At 33.2% G+C, this 20255-nt stretch overlaps 1 protein-coding gene and 1 non-coding gene across 4 annotated transcripts; both read left to right on the forward strand.

The window, feature by feature from the left end:
* Window positions 1-8297: 8297 nt before the first annotated feature.
* Window positions 8298-15791, forward strand: LOC104116536 (protein PSK SIMULATOR 2-like). 3 transcript variants are annotated; one of them, XM_009627412.4, is made up of 13 exons: window positions 8298-8428; window positions 9230-9532; window positions 10485-10801; window positions 10930-11022; window positions 11110-11200; window positions 11976-12069; window positions 12533-12630; window positions 12900-12969; window positions 14010-14113; window positions 14207-14323; window positions 14493-14569; window positions 14736-14780; window positions 15017-15791. In XM_009627412.4, the coding sequence occupies exons 2-13, from the start codon at window positions 9278-9280 to the stop codon at window positions 15468-15470; spliced, it is 1815 nt and encodes a 604-aa protein (XP_009625707.1). In that variant the 5' UTR covers window positions 8298-8428; window positions 9230-9277; the 3' UTR covers window positions 15471-15791. The 3 variants fall into 3 exon arrangements, with proteins under 3 accessions (XP_009625707.1, XP_009625706.1, XP_009625708.1); XM_009627411.4 differs by having other exon boundaries at window positions 8299-8580; XM_009627413.4 differs by lacking the exon at window positions 8298-8428 and adding an exon at window positions 8621-8742.
* Window positions 15792-18021: 2230 nt separating this feature from the next.
* On the forward strand, window positions 18022-18125 carry LOC117281544 (small nucleolar RNA Z279/snoR105/snoR108). The gene has a single exon (XR_004512182.1). It is a non-coding gene; the product is annotated as a small nucleolar RNA Z279/snoR105/snoR108 (small nucleolar RNA).
* The last annotated feature ends 2130 nt before the right edge of the window (window positions 18126-20255 follow it).

The following is a 20255-nucleotide window of genomic DNA, read 5'->3' on the forward strand; positions in this document are numbered from 1 at the left end:
CGATATACATAACTGCTCTGCCGTAGTAGGCTCGCTCATAGGCGGCCATACTAGGCTATGTATCTCGACCATGCTGGGCTCGCTCATAGGCGCTCGGCCACAGTAGGCTCGGTATATAACTTTTCATCTGATCAGAGGTTGCCCAATAGGGGCCTGCCCATCGATTATAGCTCGATGGTAATGAAAATACTGTAATACTGTATATATAGGCTTGCTGCTCTCTTGACTGGAAGAAGACAATACTAAATTGAATATAGAGTCTCAATAAGGAATAATATTATAACTTATGAGACTAGAACAATGTGAATAAATTCATGAATACGAACTTCTCTTTATGTCTCATTACTAACACATGTAGCTACGAGATCATGCCAAAATGAAGGAAGGCTTAGCCTTAACATACCTTATCACACTCTTTTCAATCACCAAGTTGAACTCGCCTCTTCTCATCTTAATCTACAACAACGATAATAATACTATCATTAATTATGAAACGTATAACTATCGCACAACGAACGACATGCTTATTTTGTATTAAAACAGACAGCATTTCCCCTATAATCCTTACTTCCTCCAAATTCAAGATAACATCAACAACACCAAAAACAACAATAACAACATATATACATTATTTTTCAACCTTATGCACACCACCCAATACTACAAAACAGCCCAACACACCCCAATCTCTTCATACACAAAACGACCATCGTAGTAGTGTCAACAACCCGAAAATATTACGACGAACGACCAGCCATTTATGTGGTGTTTCTCCTCACCCTTCCTCCTCCAAAACTCCACAAAATAGTAGTAAAACATGCAGCCCAACAGCATCACAAAACAGTCCACAAAACAGTACACAAAATAGTCCACTACAAGTGAATAACTCGAACTCACGGCTTCCGATCACCGTCCCGTGAGTTCTTACAAATATAGAATGACTTACTATACATATACAACAGAAAAAAATGGATGAAAGAGAGCAGTAAGCTTACCTTATTTGTTGGATAACTCGACTCCTATCTTGGTTCTTCAAACTCTAGGCTTTACCTCCGATTAGAACTTGAAAGGGGGAGGAAATCAATTGGGGTTTGGGGGAAATATTTGGGAGGAGTTTTGCAGAGAATGAGTCTGGTTATTTTGTCCTATTATCAGACTAATATATGAAGGGTATAGGACTTTAAAAAGGCCTCTTTGAATGACCCGAACAGGCCCATTTTTGGACGACCCGAACAGGCCCAGTTTTGGATTCTCGTTTAAGCAAGTAGGTGACAGTCTGCGCAGTCTCGCAAAAATGCTCATATCTCTCTACTCAGATATCGTATTGACAAACGGTTTAATGCGTTGGAAAGTAGACTCATAGATCTTTAATTTGATAGGTGGAACACCCTATAACTCTAAGTATATTGGGAGAAAATTACAGTTACATTTGACCCAAAGTTTCAGTAAAACTTATGAACGTACCTTGTGATGACTTTCATCGACTTTTGTTCCACCACTCGCTTGACTTCAAAACATAACACATGACTATCATACGAATAACATAACTCGTAACATAACCTCCTTATCATGTAAAACACCCTGGTCTCATCCCAAAAGTACATGCTATAACATTCCCAATTTGTCGGCTTTCGACGAAACATTATTTTTTTTAATTCCTTTAGCTTCTAAACCTTCCAACCCTCTTTGTACTTGTTGTTCATGATCTTCAATATTTGTAACTTCCAAGGTAACATGATTAACTTATTTTATATATTTTCAAAGATGATCTCATTTCTTTGGGTCCTACATTAGTTTGCTCCCGACGCAGTTTTATTTACGAAAATATAGGGTGTAACAAATGCATACACAACGAAAAAATATCACAATATAATGTATGTCTCTTGTTCTCGCCTGCACTGAAACACCCTTCGTGCCATGAACATATGATAATATAAAAATAATGGCACGGCATCACCTTTCGTACTTTTACTTTCATCCCCATATGATAATGTATATGAAATGGCACGTCATTATCCTTCGTGCATATTAATATATATGAATGACACTACATCACCCTTCGTGTTTTATACCTTTCCTCACATAATAATATAACTGAAATGGTACGACATCACCCTTCGTGCTTTTACACTCTCCCTCACATGATAATGTATATGAAATGGTACGGCATCACCCTTCGTGTTTTACACTCTTCCTTACCAAGCACGTGTATATCATTAAGGAGCAAGGTAGGAAGTATAAATAATATCAAGGAGAGTGTTTAAACGACAACACATTACAACAATTCATATCATAATTTGCCCACAGGCCACAACCAACTCCAAAGATACAACAAAATTAATTAATTTCACAACAAATAGCCCAAAGCTCCACACAACGTATATAAAACCTCAAAAATAACAACAGAAATGGAAAAGTAACTCAGCATAGGACAACGCCTTTTTTAATCTAAATTTTTGATAAATATATATATTAATGCCTCATTTTAAACTTATTTAATAATTATTTACAGATAAGAAATCCATAATGAAATTATTTCCAAGAAATGTCAACCCAACTAACCATGGTATTTCACATAAAAATTAAAGTGGCAATCACACCAAATTATCATATAAAAACAATCTCGACAACAAGGAATGAGGGATGACAAATAAAGGATTTAATAAGTGTCAAAAATTTCCAATTTAATACATAAGGGCGTCTACGAATTTTAACCGATATAATTTGCACATATAAACCAAGTACGTACTCGTCACCTCGCGTATATGGTTTTTAATTACATAATTTCCACATTAGACTCAATGCCCAATGGGTAATTTTTCCCACTCAAGGCTAGGCAAGATACTTACCTCAAAACATATTAACTTAATCCATTGGTAAGCCTTTTCCGTAAATATCCAACTCTGAATGACTCGAATCCAAATAAATATTTCCTTGAAAATCCCTCGGCAAAAATCGCCACAAACTGAGCTTTCTTGATTCTCTTTAGTGATATTAAAACCTCCAACTACTCTTACAACTTCAATCTACATTAACATAATTCAATTGGACCAATATTAGTAAAAAATTCTAAATTTTTAGGCCATTTAGGCATTTTGTCAAACACCCAGAGTGCATAAATCTCTACATCTCCTAACCATAGAATTAGTTCATCCAACTACTACCATTTACCAATAATTTATCCCACCATTATTCTTAAACAAATTTATAACTTTCAATCATCACACAAGCGAACATTCATTCACACCCAACCAACAAAATTTAAATCAATTAATCACCTTTCAATCTCTACAATGGTTATGTATTTAGATTGGGAATTTATGGCTTCCAATCACTATACAATGAGTTCCAATACTTAATCCATACTCATATTCCCATAATAAATCCGTACATGTAAGTCTAAGGGTATAAGATTACCTTTTTAGAAGAAATCTTGTAAAAACCCTCATTTGAGTTCTTGAAGATCTAAGTATTTTATTGGGGATTAATTACCTTGAAGAATACACGAGTTGGTGGTCTTGAGAGAGTGGAGAAGAGCTCCAAAATTTGTCAAAGTGAAATGGGGGAAATGAACCCCGAATTGACTTAAAAAGAGCTGGAGCTAGGGCGTGTCTACTCTAGCGTAGTGTGCCTCACTTCGCTATCCACTGCATGCAAGGGAAGACATGATCCGTGTCTGGTCTGGCGAAGCGAGCTCCGCTTCGTTGTCCGCCAAATTAACTAGGTAGTCTAACTTTAGTAATTTGATCATAACGAAGCTATTCAAATTTCCGAAATCAAAATCCGAGCCCGTTATCAACAAGGTCAACCCTCAGTCAAACATATAAATATTTCAAAACTCAAATTTTTCAATTTTTGCCAAAATGTGCCGAATTATCCTACGGACTTTCAAATCTAAATCCGGACATACGCCTAAGTCCGAAATTACCATACAAAACTATTGAGATCATTAAAACTCCATTTCGGAGTCGTTTGCATAAAAGTCAGACTCCGGTCAACTCTTTTCACTTAAGCTTCAAAAATAAGAATTTATTTTTTCAATTTAATCCTGAATCATCCGAAAACCAAACTCGACCACACACGCAAGTTATAATTCACAATACGAATCTACTCGGGACCTTAAGCCGTTGAACGAGATGTCAATTCTCAAAAACGACAAGACGGGTCGTTACAGAAGGGATAACATGAATTATAACCCCAAATAATGATAATTAACAATGAGAGATATAACATGAACAATAACTTCAAATAATGATAATCAACAATGAAAGAGATAACATAAACAATAACTTCGAATAATGATAATCAACAATGAAAGAGATAACACATAACAATTAAAAAGGAAACAAGTTCAACTAAAGCACGAGAGCAATTTATCAATTAGAATATAGAACACGTGATAACAAAATCATTTAAGGCATGCAAGGATAGACTAACACAAGTAAGAATAGATTGACTATGAGAATTTAGAACATGATATGACAATTGAATTAAGACGTGGAATGAGTATAAGTAGCCTAAACCAGTCAAATACCATGTACAACTCGTGTACCCACTCGTCACCTTGCATATACATATTTCACATAACACAAATAAATCAATCAATACCAATCCTAAGGGGTATTTTTCTCATACAAAGTTAGGCAAGACACTTACCTCAACTAGGCCAATTTAACACTCGAAATAGCTTTTTCTTTAAAATTCGCCTCCACACGGTTCAAATCTAATCAAAATCGGCTTAATATCATCAAACAATGCTAGGAAAATCAAATGCAATAGATAAAACTAAGATCTTTACACTTTTCCCAAAAAGTCAACCCGGGGCCCGCCCGGTCAAACCCCGGGTCCAATGGTAGATTGCGACTGCTCATGATCCCATGAGTTCATATATATGATTAGTATCAAAATCTGAGTCCAAATCGACTCTCAAAACTCAATTTCTTATTTTTTTCAAAAACTTGACAAAGTTTCACAAATTTTCACTTTCATTCATATGATTTTGATTTTAAAATCTAAGATATGTTGGTAGAATATGATTAGAAATAGATTAGAATTACTTACCCAAGATTTGTAGGTGAAAATCCACTCTCTAAATCATCTCTTACCGAGTCTAGGGTTCAAAAATGAAAGAATGAGTTAAAAAATCCCATCTCCCAAGCCTTTAACTAGCTGCAGATGTCACTTTGTTTTTTAATTAATCTTGATCTCTTAATTGTCTAAATTTATTGGTCAATAGTTCATCGTTTGGCAAGTATACACCAACATTTTATGAAGGCTTTACTTTCTTAAAGATCAGACAAGCTTCTCAAATGTCATACCTAGTATTAAGGGGCAGAGCTAGGGGTGAAAACGGGTTTGAATAGAAAATTATATTGTGTATATAATTTTTTTTTATGTATAATATATCGTAAATATTGAATCCTCTTAGTTTCATTTCGTATTTATTTTTTTTTTTCTTTTCTTTTTGAATTTCCTTAGTGAAAATCATGTTTGAGCCACTACTAGTATTTGTTTTTATGTATGAAGTTGAGTTTTGAGAATGGTATTCCTACAAATGTAGCTATGGTTTGAATAAACAGCAACCCAACACATTGCCTTAGCACTTTTCAACTCAAGACTATTTTACAAGACTGCTCTTTTCTAATCTAACAATAAATTGCTTGACTTATAAACTATATTATTTTTTCTAGTTTAGGACTTTAGGTAGTGTTACGGCCGAAAGGTTTACTTCATATATTAATTCATCCAAAATTATAAATGCACACTAAGATATAATCAATGTTAACTAAATTTTCAAGAAAGAAAATATCAACGAACAAGTCACAAAATTGAATCACCTATCAAATGAGTTGATTCGGGAGGATAAAATATACACACCAAAAATATACATATACCCATTCGGAGCATGCGAATTTCTTATTCTTATCTTATATTTAAAAAACAAAGATTTTGTGGTAATCTCAATAAATTATTTTTCAGAGGTGTGAATGGGGAGATGCCTTTTGGAAGTTGCAAATAGACTATAGTTGTTGAAAATTTTCCCACGAGATTAGATCAAGCCAATGGTGACCTCCCACGTGGCAATTAAATCGACTTAAATGCGTTGATTTTAAACAAATCAGTTGACTATGTCTTCTCTAATTCTCCAACATTCTCCTTAAACACATCTTTTTTTTATTTTAATTTCCACGCGATATTCCGTTTTTATATTGGAACCTCGTCTAATTAAAATTCTTGTTGTATAAAACTTATTAAAATAAAACATTCTCTGCCTTAATTTTTTTATTCTCAAGACTCAAATTTGAGATCTCTAATTAAGGATGAAGAAATTTTATTCGTCCATCAAATTCTTAACATATTTTCTTAAATTTCTTTGAAAATTAGGACTACAACTAATTTGTACTTGTAAGTTGTAATTAGTTATGACCATTTCAATTCAAAGATACAAATACAATAATCTTATATGTGGGGTCCAGTTTTTGTGGGGGCCTTTTACAAAGTCTGACTAATACAATTACTTTTATCTCAGTCAAAGTGGGCATTATGACCTCCCCTTTGTATTAGTTACGCTTGTCTTTTGCTTTGTGGCTTTGTTAAGAAGTTAATAATGTACTACTCCATCCGTTTCAATTTAGCTGGGTACTTTGATTCGATACGAAATTTTAAAAAAAAAAATATTTTTAAAATTTATGGTCTTAAAAGCTTAATGGGTAAAAGCTTTGTGGAGACATGACATTTGTGTGATTATAAAAACTTCTTATTAAAGGTAAAATGAGTAAAATAAAGAGTTTGTTGAATTATTTTTAAATTTAAAAATATGTGGAACAGACAAAAAAGTAAAGTAACGGAGTAACAATTAGTAATAAGACATTAATTAATAGTAAATTAAGAGAAAAAGTCCAATGGAAATTTTGGAGCCTTCTTATCTAGTGGATTCAGCATACCATATTTTTATAATTTTGGGTTTTTTGTCATGTATCATTAGTCATTATGGAGCAGTAGCAAAATTCTATCTAATTGACAAATTATTCTTTGTATTTAATTTCTACACATTTTCCAGAAATATTTATTTTAAAAAAGAGTAGAAATGGGAGAATTAATCTTCATCTGAAAAATAGAGGGTCCGGGGTGCATAAAGTATTAAAAAATATTGTTCTAAACACACGTAAAAATAAAAATTCAATTGCAGTAGACCGAAAAAATAATATACACATTAAAGTAAATATTACGCGTTAGATAAGCTAAAAATCATATGTATAGAACTGTAAATACCAAGGTGCTATTTTTTTTTATAAACGCATCTTATAGTATGTTTTAATTTAACTTCTAGACGGTCAAAATTTTGAAACGAAAAGAAAATAATTAAAGAGTTTAGCTGTCACAAAAATAAAAAAATAAAATACTGCTGTCATTTATGGATTTGTAGATAATTTTCTCCATGCTCTATCGTATTTAATTTCCATAAAAGTCGATAATTAAATAAAAAATATTGTAATAAAACATACACTAGTTTACTTTGTCAAAAACATACAAAACCTTGTTTAATTGACTTAGAAAATTTGTACATGACGTATTCATAGTAGCAAGTCATATTCTCATGACTCATATCATAAATAATTATCCAAAATATTTAATATTGAAGTATGCTCAATTAAGAATTAAGCATTAACTCACTAGTTTGAGACGTTATATGCAAAGTTGAATTTCTAACTATAACTACCATTCTTGTTTTCTTGACGACGTTTATTCATTTTACGTGACTCTTTTTTAAAAAAAAATTTTAAAAAAAGAATTATATGGCATTTCTTAATTTGAAAACTATTCAATAACTTACATAATTTATTGAAACGCCATATGGTATATATGTTAAAAAAAAGTTATTTACAACTTTAAATATTTTTTTCAATTTCAACTTCAAATACTTTTCTTTAAACTTTAATCAAATATCAACCAAACGCCAGCTTAATTAGTTCTCTAGCTTACTATATGTCCGTTAATTATTGATAAAAAAAGCATTTTTGGTACTTGACGTGTTAAATTTCTCGTTAAATAATGTTACATAAATGAAACGAAGTAAAACAAGGCAACCTGATAGCACTAAGAAAGGGTCGAACCACTAAAATCTTATTAGAGCAAACACTCTTACTTTGCATTTGCGTGAGATGATTTGAAATAAGAATTTGAAAAGGGTAAAATGGTAAAAAGAACATCTTCCCGTAGACCGACGGTGACAAAGACGGCGGGCAATTCTCTCCTTTGTTCTTACTCCTCAAACTCATATTACGTACTATACATTTCAGAGAGAAGACTTTTATGCCCAACTTTGATTTTTTCCACATTTTTCTTTTGTTCTCAAGAGTCAAAACCAAAACCCAAATTCTAAACCATAAACATATACACAGCAAACAAAAAAAGTAGCAGCGAAAAAGTAAGCAAAAAACAGCAAATCTCTTAATTCTTTGGTCAAGTAATTCAGCTGTTAGTTTGTCCGTGTCCTCTGTATCTTCTTTGCTTCAAAGTTGGGCACTTTGTACTACTCTTCAATATTCATTATCATTAATTTTGCTCAAGAATTACGCGGTATTATACCTTTTTATCAATCTTTTTCTTGCTTTTTCATTTATGAATCTTGAAAATTCAAAACCCCACTTCACCCCCTTTACATATTCTGCTCTTTTTTCCCCCTCTCAATTTAGTTTTCTTGTTCATAATTCAGCTGATCGTTATTTGGGCTTATTTTTGGTATGTTCTTTTTTTTTCTGCAACTCTTAGGAAATGAAAACAGATTACCCTTTTTTATTTTTATTTTGTTTTTAGTGTTGAAGTCATTGAAAATGGAAAATTTTAGTTTTTTTTTTGTTAGTTTCCAATAAGCTTTATGTTCTTCTTGTATCGTTTTAGCATAAGATTGAATATTTGATAAATGGATTTCATTCTTTATTGTTTTGATTTTGATGAGATTTTTTTTGTTTTGTTTTGCTTCTAATAGGCGTAAAGTTTGAATCTTTTTTTCGGATTTGAGTGTTGGGAGCAAAAATGGGAGGTGTTTGTAGCGTTGAAATCATTGAAAATTTAATAAATTATAGTTTTATTGTTAGTTTCCAATTAGCCTTATGCTCTTCTTGTATTGTTTTAGCATAAAAATTGAATCTTTGATAAATGGATTCGAGTCGTTATTATATTGGTTCTGATGAGATTTTTTTTTTTTTTGTGTGTTTGCTTGTGGTAGGTGTAAAGTTTGAATCTTTAATCCCCATTTGATTTTTTGGGAGCAAAAATGGGAGGTGTTTGTGCAGGTGGGACAGCAAAGAATAGAGCTGAAATTCACCATGAGATTGAGAGCACCTCAGGTTCTTCAAAAAAGCTAAAATCAGTCAGGAGTTTTGGAAAGGAGAATAAAGATGAATCCTTTTCATATCCTGATGTGAGTACTTTCCGCGGGACGCCTAATCTCTATGATTCTGGTGAATTGTACTTGTCTAATTTCAGGGAGTTAAAGCCATCTACACCTGCTAGAACTGGAGGGAACAAGGTACTCATTTTTCTGGAAATATAATCTTTGTCTGTGTATTTGGATGCTTGCTTAGAGTTTATGTAGCAAAGCCGATCTCGTTGTTTATTATATGTGTTGTTCACGGCGGTAATTGGCCAAAAAAAGGGTAGAAAATTGAAAGGAAGTGTTAATTGACCGCATAGATTAATTTGAATTCGAGCTTCTGCATTTTGTAATTTCGAGATGTACAGGTTTTCCAGAAGCTGGTGGAATTAGGATGAAATGAAAGAATTGGTTAGATGAATAAGAACATGTGTCGAAATAAGGTGATGTTGGAGTTGATGTTTCTATTTGGTAGTATGAGGACCAAGATGCGAGTCCTGCTGAAAAAATAGAATGTGACTTGTCTTCGATGTGCTTTTAGTTTCAAAGCATTGTGATGAGATGGGTGTTCTTCGCTTGTCGAAACATTCTGCTGCAATCACTACAAAACCAGCAATTTGGAAGCTCGAGTATTTCCACATGATTTATTGGGCAATTATCGCCTCTTCTGCTAGAATTTGAGATGGTTCCATGGCATTGGAGATAATTGCACAGCAGCACGTTCTGGATCAGATTCTGCCAAAATTATGCATAAGATAACTTAGTTATGCCATGTTTGCCTAAGCTTGATATTGATTTTTTTTTTTGAAGCTTGATATTGAATTGTTCTAGATTTGCTGGTTTAAATGTGAGGTGCACTTGAGGACAATTAAGATGAGGCTAAATCTGTCTGAAACATGTAATGAGTAGATAAATGGTTAAGAATTTGATAAACTTGTCAAACCAACAAAAATTGAAGTGAAGTAATTAAGATGACTTAAGTGAAGAAGTCATCGTTGTGTTTGAGCAACTTTCAGTTTCCTTTTATTTGATTTACATTTCAAGTAAATCTAGAATATTTATATTTCATTGCTATGAGGTAACAAGCCATGATTTCTTCTTGTGATAGGCTGCTAGCTCTTTTCTTGGAAAAGCAAGTATAGTCGGTCTAGAGAAAGCAGTAGAAGTATTAGATACACTTGGGAGCAGCATGACAAACTTGAATTCCGGAGGGTTTATGACAGGAACGGCGTCAAGAGGGAATAAAGTATATATTCTAGCATTCGAGGTAGCGAATACCATCACCAAAGGTGCAAATTTATTGCAATCTCTTTCCAAAGAAAATGTTCAGTATTTAAAGAAGGAAATTCTACCTTCAAAAGGAGTGCAACAGTTGGTTTCTACTAATATGACCGAGCTGCTTACTATTGCTGCTGCCGACAAAAGGTTAGCATTTTGAACATCCGCTCCCTACCCCACACGTCCTAAAAGTAAACTGAAGTGAAACTGGACATGCAGAGGCATGTGCGGTATTGTCATGCATTGGTGAGAATAAGTTTATATGTTTTCTGTAGGGAGGAATTTGACGTTTTCTCGCGTGAAGTCATTAGGTTTGGAGATATGTGTAAAGACCCACAATGGAAAAAATTAGGTCGATATTTTTCCAGGTAAGTTAACGCCATTTTACTGTAGATGAGTTAAACCAATATTGATTTAATTGAAGAGGTTTATCAGAAGCTATAACCACTTCTCAGGTTGGACTCAGACTCTGGTGCACATAAACAACTAAGAGCAGAGGCCGAATTGATGATGCAGGAATTGACCATTCTGGCTCAACATACTTCGGTAAGTTCATACCTCATTTTGAAAATGCCTTGTGACTTTCTCCAAGTTTTTGTTTCTCAACATGTCACATGTGGTTTGCAGTATGAGTGATCTCTTCCTTTTGTCTTTATACTTCTTTTATATCCTTCTCAATTGCATGAGCTGTAATAATCTGAATACATACTCCCTCCATTTCAATTTATGTGAACCTGTTATTGTTTGGAGAGTCAAACAAGATTTTTTTTTTACCACATTCTTTGCAATTTTTTTTATTTTATATTTTGAATTGTTAATTATTGTGACTTATAGTACTTTGTATGTAGTTTCTAATTATGTAAATTTTATTTCAATTTATTTTTAAATTCTATGTCCAAATTCACGCCTAAAATTAGTCAGTCTGACCATCGTACTCCGAAAAGGTTCACATAAACTGAAACAGAGGGAGCCGTTCTCATGGATAGCTTTTCAATCGGCAGCGGTGTCAGATTACCAGCTATGTTGCTTATTTGAATAACCTAGCATAAATTTTGTACAGTATATATGCTTATTTACTTTTATGTGTTTGTTCTCTGATGTCGACATGTGAGTTGATATTCAACCCATTCATAAGTGCAGAAGCGTCGTACTGCATTAATGTTTTACAACCTGAATATTGCATTAATGTTTACTTGATTTTTTTTCCTACATCGGGTTTTATTTATTCTGAATTGTTGTTTTCTCTAGAAAGATATGGTTCACATCTATGTTGCATATGCCAAAGTCAGTGATGAGATTCTGACCACTAATGTCTTTACAGGAATTGTATCATGAGCTGCACGCACTGGATAGATTTGAGAAGGATTATCGCAGGAAACTTGAGGAATTAGATTCTTTAAATCTACCTCGAAAAGGCATGACAGTTTTACTTTTTTTTAGTTATCTCTGAATTCTCATTTGTTGCAATCTATTGTCCTGGGCATTCTTCCAAAAATTGTATCAATATACTCATCTTTTGCAATTTAGTGGGTTGCATTTGACCAAGTATTTAATAAAATAAAAAATAAAAAACTAAATTTTTAACTCTTTGTTCGGCTCTATGACAGATGTAACCGATGTAGATTCTCTTATAGACTTCCTTTGTTCCTCGCACAGTATTTAATGCAACTGACTTTTGTATCTAACATCATTGTACTACTCAAGCACCATTAACAGTGCTTTTATACATCAATAAGATCTTTTGCTTGCTCATAATAAAGAAAAAATACGTTTTGATGTTTGGTTTTTCTATAGATTTCCTGGCTTCTTATTTGCTCAGCTTCATTAAAACATTTGGTAGATTGGCATACAAATTGACTTATTTTCCTTCAATTTCAGGAGAAGGCCTAATGATGTTACAGAGTGAGCTAAAACATCAAAGAAAAATTGCGAGGAGCTTGAAAAAGAAATCTCTTTGGACTAAGAGTTTGGAGGAGGTACTTTGACCAAAAATGTCTTTATATCATTTCTAAAGAATGCGTTTTTTACTTTACTAGATTTCATTGGCTTTTCCAAAAATCAAAATAATAAGACTCGTTATAAAAAGAGAAAATTTTCAAATTTACCGTGGAAATTGGTTAAGCACATGGATGTGACATGCTTTTCGTGGGATTTAGTGGTTGAAATGAAAATTTCTCTTTTAATAATGCTGTTTTTATTATCTTTAGAAATGACCACTTTTTGATCCCAAATTTAATCATTTTAGGTTGTGGAGAAGCTTGTTGACATTGTTACTTATATACATCATGCAATTGTGGAAGCATTTGGGGACAATGGTATGAGACTACCTGTGGTTTTATTGATTAGTTCAAACTTGGCTGTCAGTTGTCATTATCAGCATTCTATTATTTTTAAATAATGAACTTGCGAGAGTAATAATAGATTATTTCATTGGTGTTGATAAATGGCCGTTTGCGTTTTGACGCTCCACACCACTAAATTGCACCAGCCACTCTCATTCTTTTGCTCACATTTTACATTTTATCTTAGTAAACTATTTTTCATTAATGATGGTTATAGAGAACATCCTAAGCCATATACTGGCTTGAGAAAATTAAAATGAAAGGGGAAACGAAACAAAGGGACAGTCAAGTTACACTGTAAGATTTTGATTATTAGGTTGACCATAATGTCAATTGAATGACTTTGGGCTGTTTTAAAAATTGTTTGACTGATTTTAGGAATTACTTAAAAATTAATTACTCGAGCTAAGAACTACCAAGTCCCGAGACAAAAGGGAGGATAGTCTTCAGTGTCTTTCTTCGGATCTTCGGCGCCCAAGTTTACAGTGTCACTGCATTTTCAAACATTTTGGAAAAGAAGAAAGAGTTTTGTTTAATCTCTAATATGTACATTTATCAAGCAAACCTACTACTGGAATTACAGCGAAGTCGAGAAATGTAACTTCTTGAATGTGTCTCTCTTAACACTGGCCAGTCATCGATCTTCCTTGAAATCAGGATTTCTGAAGTCTATTCACACAGGACAAAGATAGATGTTGAAGTGAATAAAAATATAAGCAAAATGGTAAAAGGGATGTAAAAGACCATTGAAATGGTTGCAGGTTACTAACAGTGAAACTATACATAGAATTAGCTACAAATATCAAGTACTACCATCTTTCTATGAGCCTTTACCTTCTCTTGAATGGTAAATGTTTCATGCTCTCGATAGTCAATTCTTTGTGTTGTCATTTTAAGTACTTCTCTTGCTATTTATGACGTCAGATTTAACTTGCATATGTACGCACTGTCTCTTCTTTCCCGTAGTATATGATTGTTTCTTATATATAGATAGATGTCTATGTTTCTTGTAGGATTGACATCTGCTGGCAAGGAACCTGCCAAAAAACAAGAAAGACTGGGAGCAGCTGGTCTTGCTTTACACTATGCTAACTTAGTTACTCAAATAGATAACATTGTAAGTTTTAGTGCTGAGTTAGAGCGCTACTGAATGCACTGTTTAAGACTGCTCCAACATTATTTCTAACAACGGGAATTGATATCATGTCAGGCCTCACGCCCTACCTCTCTTCCTCCTAACTTGAGGGATGGATTATATAATGGATTGCCTCCCTCCGTAAAAACAGCCCTTCGTTCACGTCTGCAGGCGATTGATCCTAAAGAAGAGGTTTGTCCTCCATATTAATTTCATTTCTTCTGCTATCTCATCCACCGTCTCTTCCTTTATCCTTTCTCCCTTCTGCTCTCATCAGAGATTAATGATGTAGTCTGTTTCTTCTGTATGCATAAGTTTTATATATATCTAAAATAACTCCTCCTCGTTGTGCTTTTTGCAGCTCACAATTCCTCAGATAAAAGCAGAGATGGAAAAAACTCTCCAGTGGCTTGTCCCAGTAGCTACAGATACTACCAAGTATGTGTTCGATTGTTTTCTTTGAACTGAGTGCCAATTATGCATTAACTTTTTCCAATGCCAGAAAAAGTCTCCCCCCCCCCCCCAAACCCCAACCCCCAATTTTTGCTAATATATGCTGAATCTTTTTCCTTTTTTCTATCCTTTCTTGGCAACCGGATAACAGGGCACATCAAGGCTTTGGATGGGTTGGAGAATGGGCTAATAGCGGGTTAGTTGTCCATACTTCTCTGTCGTGAACATGTTCGATCTGGATAACAATCTTCAAGAACATAATATAATCAGGGGCGGATGCATATACGTAAAAACTCACTAAAATTTTAACAAATATTAGGTTCTGAATCCGTAATTTCAAAAGTACAATGAGTTCAGCTAAGAACTTCAAAAGATTGAATCCATCAAGTTTAAGTTTTTGATCTGCTTCTTACAACATTGTTCATCTTTCAGAAGCGATTCTGGCAAGAAGACCCCGGCACAAGTTAACCCTATTCGGTTACAAACACTCTACCATGCAGACAAACAGAAAATGGACTACCATGTCCTCGAACTAGTGACGTGGCTTCACCGTCTGATCAGTCTGGTAAGGTTTAACGGTACCAAAGCTTTCCCCACACGATCACCAACACGCAAAGGACTTGTTCTGGAGACAGAGACTATGAACACTAACCCCAAAACACCTAAGGTCCAGATTTCTCTTGAAGATAGAAATTTACTAGATAAGGTTATGAAAAGGAAATGTTTGATTCCCGGAAGAAGCAAAAGCCAGGAATTTTTGTTGCCCAAAAATCGGAGACAGGTGTGGGCGCTAAGTAGAAGCATGGGTAGCTCACCTTGTACTGATTTTAAACATCCAAAGGGTAATGTTTTGGATATATTAGATGGCTTAGATTCAGCATTTTGAATTCCTAAACAAGATTTCAAGCCAAAAGTTCATTTTTTTTGTTTTCTTGATTCTTAGCTACCTCCACTTTTTCTGGAACTACAGCCTCTTGTATATAGTCCATCATATGGTGGTTGGGAAATTGTAATATTGTAGCATATATTATTTTGGGATAGTTTTCTTTTTTAATCAAACTACATTTAGATTCTAATGGAAGTGATTGTTCAAGGGTGATAGGGAATGATGTTTATTGGGCATTTTGTAGCCTGACCTTACTAAAACTGTTGTAATTTTCTATGTTTTTGATAATATGAAGTGCAAAGACAAATATATGATTGGCAATAGGCTATAGCGCTTACTCCCGGTAATTATATTGAAGCGCGTAATTGGTTAAAGGTCACGAGACATTTCAAATAAAAAGAAGATCCCGTTTATTTATTATCCTTTATTTAGAATCTTAGTCTATTAATTTTTTTTATATTCAGAATTTAGATCTTTTTTGTTACTGGTCTAAGATTGAATTCCACTAACCTTATTCAGTTGCCAGTGAATAAATGATTACTGATATATCCAATCACATATACTAATAAATGATACCAGGGTTATTTAACATGTGTTCAACTGAAGCTAGTTTTTTTTTTTTTTTCTTTTTTACGCGTAACATAGATATATAATTAAGATTGTATTCATTTTGAACCTAGTGATTCTAGATTCTAGATCCTCCTTTGGTCTACATATAATTTTCCATATATTCATAATTCATGCATTCACGATCTCCTTAGAAACACTTACATTCACGAAACCATGAAATTATTCTTGATTTTTACCTTTAAAATGGCAAAAATTATATGGAACGGAGTGCAGCTGAGGAGTTCATTCGAAGTGAATTCTTAGCTTTTTTCTTGATTCTTTCTAGATTCAACAACTAACCACAAAATCACAAAGAAAATAGATTCAGTAGTCCGATACCTTGTATAAAACTCATGTGTGTAAGAAATATTCGATCGCATAGAGTGTACGAATGGGTTGATTAACAATTCACAGATGAAAAAATGACAAAAAAGAAAGCATTCACTCCTCTTTTCTATCTTGCTTAAATCCATTACACTTTTGAAATATGATTAAAGAAACTCGATTTAGTTGAACCAGTTGATTATGTCCTCTATCTGCCACTGAAATTAGCAGATTATTTCCAGCTAAGTGATGTGTTGGTCTAACTAAACTTGTTGTGTCTAAGTAATTGATGCCAAACATCATGATTTTTTTTCATGTGATTTTCCAAAATCCACTAGACTTGTTACAAACATGGCATTCTGATGGCTAGCTACAACTTCTTTGTTGTCGGGTAATTAATTCCATTAGTTCGATATTAGGATGTTGGTTCTTTCACTGGATAATTCTTGCATTAAACAGGGGTCTAATTCTTGAAATTATTGCAGAATGGGATGTGGGAAATGGGATGAGGGGAAGATGGAAGCATACACCATGATTGCTGCTATTTATAGCTCAACGGTTCACCTTTGAATGTGACTATTTGTTAAATTTTATTCGAAGTTAGTTTGTAAATGTAACATGTTAAATTGTACCGCGATTTAATAATAACGTATATAATCATATAAGTTAATAATAATTGAAAAATGCTGGTGTATCCATGGGCGGATTTAAGGGTGGGAGGGGTTCATCCGAATCCCTTCGCGGAAAAATTACACTATATATATAATACAAAATATGTGTTTTACCTCTATATATTATGTTTTGAATCCCCTTGACACAACGCAAAATCATAGTTTAGTGGTTAAGGGGGTTCAAAACATTTGTGAGGCTAGTGGCTCAATTCCCACTAATCATAATTTGTTTTAATTTTTTTAACTTTTTTTTTTTAAACCCCTTTAGCAAAATTCCTGCCTCCGCCGCTAGTGTATCCATTTTCATGGACGGCGATACTGATAAAGTTAGACAATCAAGGGATGAAACTCCACTCCCAACAAATGTTATTAGATGTGAAAATGCTGCTGCTCCATAAAGTTACATACTGTAGCATTTCATTTCATATAATTTCGATGTTATAATAACAACATACTCAGTGTAATGTCATAAGTGAGTCTGAGAAAGGTAGTGTACGCAGACCTTACGCCTAACTTGTGAAGGTACATTTAACCTTTTTTTGGTAACTATAATATATTTTTATTACAACAAAAAATTTTATAAGTATATCAATAACAATATAACTTTAAACTTACTATTTTACCTTTAATGTGATGATGATACAGAAATTTCTAATGTTTGTTTTAGACCAAAAGCCTTAAACTCGTATTCAAATATCATTACATAAATTGGGACGGAGTAAGGAGTAGTATAAACTTAAGGGTAAACATCTCAATATTATTAGCCTATGATATAGCTGCAAAATGAATTAGGGTTTACATCTGTTTACTCGAGAGTTTTGGCAATAAAAAATTGGAAAGTAAGAATCCCACACCGGAAAATGAAGAAAGATGTGGCTGATGTGGCTAGAATAAAGAGTTGAGGTGGTGAAATGTAAAAAAACATGATCCTTCAGGCAAGTTTAAAGGGGATATGATGAGTGGTCAATGCTCGCATTTAAATATGCGAGAAGGGCGTCCAGCTCAGCCTGTTACGACAATTTGGGCGCTCTCATTTTACCAATCTGATCCCTATTCTTTAATCAAACTACCCGTTTCCCCCCTTAAGTTTAAAGTTTTTATGTTTTGCCATCTTTTCTTTGCTTGTTTTATTACTTTTTCTTTCTTTTTCTTTTAGTTCTTTGTGCTTCTTCCAAAATTTTGCCTTTTCTTATTTTGAACCTTAATTTATTAATTTTATTATTTCCTTTGATAACAAATTTGGGAGTTAAAATTTTCTAATACTTTGAAATAGAATTTAATTAAAAAATTACATAAAATATAATATTACTTGTGCACAATAATAAAATCTATGAATTTAAATTGACTTTTGAAGTTCCAACTGCTTTACATAAATTTTGATGGAATATATAGGTTTTGTATCTTGTGGCATGAATTTGAGAAGTTAGACATTCAATTCGAAAGAGAGGGATGGCTATTAGATAGAAATCTGAGCCTAATTTTCAACTTGAGGCAGAAAATAAACAAGTGTGCATAGCATCAATGTAATCTTTATGTTGATAAGCAAGGAAAAATTGGATTATGCTTATGCGACGTGCCACAATATTGATTTTGTAATTGTACACGTTAAAACTCAGAAAATTATTGGATTTGATTCGATATAATATTGGATAAAAAAGTGACTACTTAAACATAAATAGGGTTTTTCATCAATTATATGTGGAATAAATAGGTCTATATCTTGTGGCATGAATTTGAGAAGTTGGGCATTCAGTTCGAAACAAAAGAATATCTATTAGAAATTTGCGCCTAATTTTCAACTTGAGGCAGAAAATAAACAAGCATGCATACCATCAATGTAAGCGCAATCTTCCTATTGATAAAAAGGGGCAAATTGGATTATGCGACGTGCGCAACCACAATATTGATTTTGTGAACATAAACGGGGTTTTCGATCAATTATATGTGGAACACATAGGTCTATATCTTATGGCATGAATTTGAGAAGTTAGGCATTCAATTAGAAACTGAGGAATGACTATTAGAAAACTGCGCCTAACGTTCAACATAGGGCAAGAAATAAATAAGCGTGCATATCATCAATGGAAAACACGACATAATATACAATTTGAGGCAGAAATTAAACTCTAAGCATGCATACGATCAATAGAATCAAGCAAGCTATTAATAATCACCGAACAATCTATGGATTTAAGAACTCAAGGGTCAGTGGGAAAGCACATATAGTATGACGTCTCAATTCAAAAAAATGAGTAGATTATCATCCGCACTGGTTGAAAAATAATAAATAAATTAACAGCTGATATATAGAGATCCAGTTCTCTTCATTTAAGAAAAATAAATTAATTAATACTCCACTCGGTCCACATTAATTAATTTTTTGATTATTTTCACACGTTAAGGAATTCACCTTTTAATATTAATTAACAATAAAATTGACCATAGTACCCTTAATTTGGCATTGGAAATATAACAAGTACTCCTAGACTTTTTACTCCAAGGGCAACTTTAAAAAAAAAAGAAATTAATTCATTCTTGATATCTGAAAAAAATCAAATATTATGGACTATAAAAAAAATTAAAAATCAACTAAAGTGGATCGAATGGAGCAGCTGATACCTAAAGATCGATTCAAAATTTAATTACATACACTACTTTTTTTTAATTATTCAGTATTTAAAATTTAGTGATCCAATTAATTCAGATTTGTGCAGAATAAGCGCATTAAACTTGTATCGAAATTTATTACTACAAGGTTTCGGTGCCGACATGATAACAGACAAAGAGGTTAACTGCTCGTACTACTGCGGTGCAGATTTGCCTGTTACGCGTATGTTGTGAAATGAACCCACTGAACGAAAATCAGCATTAAATATCCATATGCTAGTTGTCACAAGAGTACAATATACTATACCTCGACCCATCTTATATGCTATAGTATGTAATATTGCTTAAACAACTATATGCATGCATCTAATGTTATGTATTTATATTTTGCCTCTTTGATCATTTAAGATATAACTTGAACGTTTTTGTGGTTAGAGGAATGTATCTTTAAATTTATCAAGATTGATCTCCAACTCTTGAGGTCAATGTGAATTTAACTAAGAGCAAAACACAAGTAACGCTTATTAATTATTAAAAGGATAGTTCGATGTACAAAACATTCATATTCACACAG

Source organism: Nicotiana tomentosiformis, chromosome 4 (assembly GCF_000390325.3).
Source record: "Nicotiana tomentosiformis chromosome 4, ASM39032v3, whole genome shotgun sequence".
Classification (NCBI taxonomy): Eukaryota; Viridiplantae; Streptophyta; class Magnoliopsida; order Solanales; family Solanaceae; genus Nicotiana; species Nicotiana tomentosiformis.

Coding starts and splice junctions, on each gene's coding strand:
- LOC104116536 (XM_009627412.4), top strand. CDS start 9,278: ATGGGAGGTGTTTGTGCAGGTGGGACAGCAAAGAATAGAGCTGAAATT. Junction 14,324..14,492: donor CGATTGATCCTAAAGAAGAG/GTTTGTCCTCCA, acceptor TGCTTTTTGCAG/CTCACAATTCCTCAGATAAA. Junction 14,781..15,016: donor GGAGAATGGGCTAATAGCGG/GTTAGTTGTCCA, acceptor TTCATCTTTCAG/AAGCGATTCTGGCAAGAAGA.